General features: G+C 39.7%; 1 protein-coding gene across 1 annotated transcript; it reads right to left on the bottom strand.

Moving 5' to 3' along the window:
* Window positions 1-260: 260 nt before the first annotated feature.
* LOC119767676 lies at window positions 261-1,869 on the bottom strand. Its single transcript, XM_038256817.1, has 3 exons — window positions 1,768-1,869; window positions 835-1,712; window positions 261-782 (listed from the first exon to the last, which is right to left on the bottom strand). The coding sequence occupies exons 1-3, from the start codon at window positions 1,864-1,866 to the stop codon at window positions 386-388; spliced, it is 1,374 nt and encodes a 457-aa protein (XP_038112745.1). The 5' UTR covers window positions 1,867-1,869; the 3' UTR covers window positions 261-385.
* Between the last annotated feature and the right edge of the window lie 249 nt (window positions 1,870-2,118).

The following is a 2,118-nucleotide window of genomic DNA, read 5'->3' as shown; positions in this document are numbered from 1 at the left end:
GCGCCAACAGCCGAAAACTTTCCCAGCCCATTTTCCACCTGACGAAAGGTGCTTCATCAGGAAAGGGAAAAGCGTGCGAATATCGGGTGCGAGGGGAAGCGGACACTGAAATGTAATATTGTGCGGAATGAATATTTTATGCAATCATTACGAGTGTGCCGGGGCTAGTTGTCTCCCGGGGACTTGGTCTGTTCTAATGAACGCATGGTAGCGACAGCAGCGCGTTAGATCAAGTTAATTCATTCCACATAAAGCAATTAGGTGGTCCGACACGGTTCGCTGCACTGTTTACTTTCATTGACTTTGATTACATTAGGAGCAGAGGGTGCTGAGAATGCTGGAACAATGTTTGGATAAGGTTGCCATGGTTTTATTTTGTTTCTTTTTATAGTTCAGTGATTTTTCTCAGTAGTTGATCTACTTTGTTTTTAACGTGTTCGTAAGTTGATGCCAAGTGACTTAGATTTCTGTTGATAACGTTTTCTTTAAAGTTCATCATTTGTTTCCAAACTGTTAATCTAACCATTCTCAATTGACTCTTCATGCGTCTTAGAATTGAAACCCATGACATTTTACACATTTTTTCGCAAAGCAAAAACAGAACAGATAATCCAAGCAGTGCAACGCTCGTAACCATTGTATTCTGGATCATCTTCATCGTAACCTCCGGATAACGTGCATCGCTCCAATTGTCGAGATTCTGTTGTTGAAGGTGTTTGTACCTATTGATGTTTCTCTGTTCAAATAGATGCTGAAATCCCATCTCAAGCATTCTGAGAAATCTGAAAGCAACAATTCTTGTAACGCTGGATATATTAGTAACCGTCTACCTACAGTCGATTCAAATCTTCTTTGAAGGGGAATCCTGGCCGATAAGTGATGGCGAGTGGAAACGAGTAGATGTTTTCTACAATTTGCACAATTGTACACGGAAACTGGCTCAGCTCTTTGAGGTTGTACTCGGAAGCAAAGTTGTACTTGTCGACGAAGGCGATCCGATCTCGAGTTTGACAGATTTCAGCTGCGAATTGGTTTCTAGAGAGGAACTCTTTTGGACATTTCGCGGAGTTCAGGATAATTTTCAGGTTGGGATGATGTTCCGTTTGCCGGATGTAGTCGTACGTTGGGGACTTTGGGTTGACGCATAGTGGAATGGATCCAAGATCAATCAACTCACTGAGGGATTTGAAAGGCTTTCGCACAGGTCGCATTACTTGCTCGGTAGATAAAAATGCAACCAAGGCGATAGTACTGATCAGGCTAAACATAGAATATATGAGAAGTATCAGTTTAAATGATTCAAAATATGATCCAGAAGCAGTTCCGTTAGAAACGAAAACGTTTAAATTTGACTGAATCATGGCGGTCAGATTTGATCGTTTGGGACTAGCATATTTGATTATGATTACCAATTTCATCACAAGAAGGAATAGGCATATTGTTGCGATCCAATAATAAAGAGAAAAAGTGCCCAATATGTACAGCTTTCTACTGATCGCTCCCGAATCCCGTATGTAAATTGAAAACTTGGATGTGCGGTACTGGACCAGGGAATATCTGGCCTGTTCACTGGAACGTTTGGAGTAATATAAATCACAATTCTTATCCTCATAAATAGTGTGAAATCCAAAAAATATTTCAGCACTCCTGATATAAATCAACGCCATCATCAAATCCGTTGTAAGCTGATTGTTCAGGAAGGAAGCTACGTTCTAAAAGTAAATTGTATTGCAAGATGATATGTGAACAAGGCAAATAAAAACTTACAGGAATTGATATATTTGCATTTTTGATTCCTGCTCCAACATTTGCATGCCAATAGTTTATGTGTCGAATTTCCCCCGTCAACTCAGAGAAAACATGCATCGTGCTCAACTTTCGCTGAAATACTGACTCGATCAGAAAAAAAAACTCGTATTGATTGCCTGAAGGAATAAAAATAGACACTAATTGACGTGCAATTATTTCCAATCTTGATTGCTGCAGCAGTTCAGTACTGTGAAAAGTAAAACATTTTAAATCCAATCAACCAACTGTAACCTTACGTCAATCAAAACCTTCTTTTCAAGTCGACCAATCCAAAATCAATTTCCCTACTTGCAAAAGTCTGCCTTCAAT

The sequence above is a fragment of the Culex quinquefasciatus genome, chromosome 2 (assembly GCF_015732765.1).
Source record: "Culex quinquefasciatus strain JHB chromosome 2, VPISU_Cqui_1.0_pri_paternal, whole genome shotgun sequence".
In the NCBI taxonomy this organism is placed as follows: Eukaryota; Metazoa; Arthropoda; class Insecta; order Diptera; family Culicidae; genus Culex; species Culex quinquefasciatus.
Note: the sequence above shows the minus strand (reverse complement) of the source record. Positions and strands in the feature narration are given on the sequence as shown.